Consider the following 5,451-nt stretch of genomic DNA (forward strand, 5'->3'; position numbering starts at 1 on the left):
TTCGTTGTTGAAGAACATTTGGCATGTATAGGCTGTTATGTTTTGTTGAACTGTGGGTTGTAAACTTTAAGCCATGTGAAAATGGCCTATGTGGTCGTCGAGTGGGATGCTAGAACCTATAGCTACGAGTCTTAGAAACTTTAATTTTGATAAGGTGGCCATAATTTGTGTCATGTATGATGGATGATTAAGGCCAAGGAAAGATTCATGAAATTGGCATAGTCTACTGCAGTAACTGTTGCGGACAGCAGCAGTGAGATAAGATTGAAAAATCACTAAAAATAGTATAAGTAGAGTTAAATAGTGAATAAATTATGAAATTGAACCTTGATGAATCTATTTTTATATGGACAAAACGAAATGACCATATGAGCAGTATACTGAGAGATATTAAAGTTCTCGCGACATAGGACCGGAACGGTTTCTGGGTCCCCTGTTGCGACTTTGAAAATTTACTATAAATTATCAAGAAAGAATTAGAAGTCATTCCTTATATGTGCAGATTCCATTTTGAGTCTAGTTTCATTAGAAACAATCGGCACCAGTATTAAAGCCCTGTACAGAGAGATATTCAAGTTGTAACGCGCGAAGGTCAGTGTAGTCGACCCCTGTAACATGGGTGACTCTAACTAATAAACTGTACCAATTGGCCTGACCAAAAATTCTAGAAATAAATCCATGGATGGATATATGAGTCTAAATTCAGGGAAAATTTATGGAATCAGTTTCTGAGTTTTGGAACTCGAGATATGATTTTTAAGGCGACAGTGACGCAGTTTTCCAGCCTGTCGGGAAATGCGAAATTGGTTGGTACTTTGAGAGGATTTGGCCCGTTAACCCCTCGTGTCCGACACCGGCGACGGTCACGGGTTCGGGGTGTTACAGGTACCCCATGTAGCCTCACTATCTTAGAAATGTAAAGTTTGGTCAATTTCTGTAGGGAGAAATCTATTCTAACAGGAATGAAATACGCGGTCTTGGCCAATCGATCCACGATGACACAAACAAAATCATTCTTAGTGGGTGTTAGGGGCAACCCATTAACAAATTTCTTCATTACTAGCTCCCATTTCCACATTGGTATCTTAACCGGCTACAGCAACCCCGAAGGTAACTGATGCTCAGCCTTAACATGCTAACAAGTCAAATAGCTAGTAACAAAATCGGTAATTTCATGCTTCAATCCTAACCACAGTACAATTCTTGGAGATATCGGTACAACTTGTTCCCACCGGGATGTATAGCATAAGGGCTACTATGCGCCTCCCTTAGAATCGACTGTCTTAGATCCTCATCATTCGGTACACAGATCCGTCCTCAAAAACACAATACCCCATCATCATTAATCTTAAAATTTGCAGTAACCCCATTCTCAATCTGACGGAAACACAGCTCCAGAGACTTATCCCCCTTCTATTTAGCCCTGAACTGATCAATTCATGTCGGTCTTACTTGTAGCTCAGCCAATAGGCCCCCATCATCGAATAGACTGAGTCAAGTGAACATTAGTCTGAAACCGGACATAGCCCTACGACTTAACGCATTGGCCACCACATTGGCCTTACTAGGATGGTACTCAATATTGTAGTCATAATCCTTAAGCAGTTCAACCTATCAACGCTGCCTAAGGTTCAACTCCTTCTGAGTGAGAAGATATTTGAGGCTTTCGTGGTCAGTGTAGATGTACACTTCTCACCTATACATAGTGCCTACAGATCTTAAGAGGAAAGACTACTGCTGCTAACTCCAAATCATGCGTCGGATAATTAGCCTTATGGGTCTTGAGCTGACGAGATGCATAAGCAACAACTTTACCGTCTTGCACCAGAACACAACCCAGACCCACATGTAACTCATCACTGTATACCACGAAGTCCTTGCCAGGTTCAGGCTAAATTAGAACAGGTGCCTGAGTTAACATAGTCTTGAGCTTCTCAAAGCTCTCCTATTATGAATCAATCCACACGAAAGGATCTCCCTTACGCAGAAGCTTAGTCATTGGAGCTGCAATCAAAGAGAACCCCTCTATGAATCGTCGATAATATTCTGCCAGCCCTAGAAAGCTGTAGATTTCTGACACATTCCTCGGCTGTTTCCAATTCAACACAACCTCAATCTTTTGAGGATCCACACGAATCCCCTCAACAGAAACCACATGCCCCAAAAAGGTTACCTCTCGAAACTAAAACTCACATTTTGTAGACTTTGCATACAACTGTTTCTCACGAAGAATTTGCAGAACCACTCTTAGATGCTCGTCGTGCTCAACCTCTGTCTTAGAATATATCAGAATATCATCGATGAAATCCACCATGAATCAGTCCAAATAAGGCTAGAACACTCGATCCATCGAGTCCATGAATGCCACTGAAGCATTAGTCAACCTAAAGGGCATAACTAGGAACTCGTAATGTTCATAACAAGTCCTAAATGCCATCTTATACATATCGACCTCCTTTACTCTTAACTGATGGTAACCCGATTGTAGATCGATCTTAGAGAACATTGAAGCCCCTCTGAAGTAATCGAATAAGTCGTCTATCCTCAGAAGTGGATACTTATTCTTGATCATCAACTTATTCAACTAACAGTAGTCGATACACATCCTCGTAGTACCATCCTTCTTCTTTACAAATAGAATAGGTGCCCCTTACGGAGACACACTGGGAAGAATAAACCCACGATCTAACAGTTCTTGGATTTGAGTCTTAAGTTCCATTAGCTCTTTTAATGCTATTCGACAGGCGGCAATAGAGGCCGTAGTTGTACCAAGAATTAACTCGATACCAAACTCTATCTCACGACTCGGAGGCAATCCTGGAAGTTCCTCTGAAAAAACATCTGGAAATTCCCTTACAATTCGGATGTCCTTAACCGAAGAGTCCACAGAGTCAGCAACACTGATGTAAGCCAAGAATGCCTTACATCCCTTCCTTACTAACTTCTCTGCCCTCAATGCAGATATCACATTAGTCAAATAGTCTCGGTGTTCCCCAATCACGACCACCTCATTATCCCTCTCGATCCTCAAAATAACCCTTTTCGTAGCACAGTCCAGACTCACTCGATATTTGACTAACCAGTCCATACCCAGAATTAAATCGAACTCCCCAAATGGAAGCTCCATTAAATCCGCCAAAAACAATGTCCTTAGAACCTCTAGCGAAACATCTTTATGCAACTTATCCACTTGAACAGACTGCCCCAAAGGACTTATCACAGTCAACTCACTATCAGTATTCTTGACCTGAATCCCCAGAGTCCTAGACACAGTATTAGCTATATATGAGTTATGTCTATCAATTCCAAATAAGGTACATTAAAAATTAAGAACATACCCGTAATAATGTCCAGAGCATCTTGGTCTTTACGGCAATGTGCAGCATAAACCAAAGTAGGTTGCCTCACCTCAGTCGGTCCAGCACCTCTACCCTGTGGTCTCTATCCTGGGCCCCTACCATTACCACCCCTAGCCTATCCTCGGCCCCTAAGTGGCTGTGCAGTCTCAATAGTCGGAGCTTGCATCTGATTAGTCCTCAATAGACAGTCCTTAACATGGTGCTCAGTAGACCCACACCTCAAACAAGCTCCAGTAGCCCTCCAACACTCGCTCGGATGGCGTCTATTATAGTGATGACAAATGGCCACCCTAGTAGATGCAACAGTAGGCCCAACTTTCACAGGCCCATCAGACCTGGCCTTTTTCCTAGGCCTCGTCATAGAATTCGAAGGCTCTGCATCCTTCTTAGCCTTCCCTCTGTCTCGATTTTGGCGCTCAATGGGCTTTACTTCCTCGGTGATCTTCGCCTTTTCAACCAGTGCAGAGAAATCCCGCTCCTTCTGAGGAGCTATCAGAACTCGTATACTATCCCAGAGACCATCCTCAAATCAAACACAACGCTCATACTCTGTCGCCACCATGCCCCTCGCATAACGGCTCAATCTCTGAAGCTCGACCTCATACTCGGCCATTGAACGATCTCTCTGAGTAAGATTAAGGAACTCCCGACTCTGACCATCGATATAACCGGACCCTACATATTTTCTCTTGAAAGCCGTCTTAAATAGATCCCATGTCAACCAGTCGGCCTGAGTGCCCTCCTTAACCATCAACCACCACTGATACACTTCATCGCAAAGCAGTGAAACAACCCCCTTGAGCTTTTGCTCAGTAGTAAAATCTAGATTGTCCATAATAAGTTCCGTGGCCTCCATCCAATACTCGGCCACATTAGGAGCAACTCCAGCGATGCCCCTAAATAACTCTGTCCCATTGGACCAAAGTCGTTCCGTAACTGACCTACGACCCCTAGAACCAGTATTGGGCCTAGTGACCCTCTCCAAAATTTGTAGCATGGCTTGGGACAGTGCGTCGTCCCCAGCCGCACGATCATGAACCCAGTCCCAAATCCAGTCTCAGTAACAGGAGACACCAGCGTCTCACTAGTGTCCAGATTCAGAATCGTATTAGATGTGAAAGACTCAGCTCAAGCCCCTCTACGCTACCTCGGTGTCTAGTACCCCGTCCACAAGTACCACGTGTGCTCATTGTAATTTCGGATTAATCTATATTAATAGTTTTATGTAGATCAGTTTAAAATTTTATATATTTATTAACAAATATTTTATGCAATAAAGTTATCAGAGTGTTTAGAGTCTGTTATCGCAAGTCGCAGTTTACTACAATTTTCATTTTGCACTACCTAAAGTAGTTTCGTAGTATACAACGGTATTTCCAAATAGATCCGAATAGAATTTCATTATATTCTAAGCATGCTTTCAGACAATTCTAAATAGAGATTCAAAAACTTATAGGATCAGGGCCAAAAACTCGGTGTACCACGGTTTATAAAAAATGTTTCAAATCATTTTACACATTATTTCTCAAAAACCATTTTTTTACAACCAAATCTACAGTCGAGTTTTGCAACCTGGCTCTAATACCACTAAATGTGACACCCCGAACCTGGCCTAGACTTACGGCCAAATCTGGCAATGACACATTAAAGTATTTTTGGAAAACCGTTTAAAGACATAAAAAAACCGTTCCAATCATTATCCTTTACTTAGTTCGAAAAAACTGTTTATTTATTAATTGGCTCGTAAATATTTCTTAATACGCAGCTTTAAAATCCTAACCACTCTTGGTACCATTTTACTTACGAAAACCTTAGATAATTTTAGAAAAACATGCTTAGCCGTTGCAGGTTATATTCTAAAATAACAGTTCAAAAACCCAAATTAAAACCAAAAGTCCAAGTCCATAATTACAACAAATATCCCCAAAATAGTAATAAAATAATGTGGTAGAGTATTTAAACATAAACCCATGAGTAGGTGGCTGTGGTCACTGCCGAGTCTTTTGCGTCACCGATCCACCTATTGCTGGGGATTACCCAAATAGATTAAACAAATAAATGGTGAGTTTTCGTAACTCAGTGTGTACACCCC

At 41.8% G+C, this 5,451-nt stretch overlaps 1 protein-coding gene across 1 annotated transcript; it reads right to left on the reverse strand.

Moving 5' to 3' along the window:
* Positions 1-3,474: 3,474 nt before the first annotated feature.
* On the reverse strand, positions 3,475-4,356 carry LOC108458890 (uncharacterized). The gene is made up of 2 exons (XM_017758287.1): positions 3,908-4,356; positions 3,475-3,865 (listed from the first exon to the last, which is right to left on the reverse strand). Exons 1-2 carry the CDS (start codon positions 4,354-4,356, stop codon positions 3,475-3,477), a joined length of 840 nt encoding a protein of 279 aa, XP_017613776.1.
* Positions 4,357-5,451: the final 1,095 nt, after the last annotated feature.

Source organism: Gossypium arboreum, chromosome 4, assembly GCF_025698485.1.
Source record: "Gossypium arboreum isolate Shixiya-1 chromosome 4, ASM2569848v2, whole genome shotgun sequence".
Classification (NCBI taxonomy): Eukaryota; Viridiplantae; Streptophyta; class Magnoliopsida; order Malvales; family Malvaceae; genus Gossypium; species Gossypium arboreum.

Excerpts from the sequence above, each read along its gene's own strand:
- LOC108458890 (XM_017758287.1), bottom strand. The coding sequence starts at position 4,356 with ATGCTACAAATTTTGGAGAGGGTCACTAGGCCCAATACTGGTTCTAGG. Across the intron at positions 3,866-3,907 it reads AGGGGCATGGTGGCGACAGA|TATACGAGTTCTGATAGCTC; the intron begins GTATGAGCGTTG and ends TCTCTGGGATAG.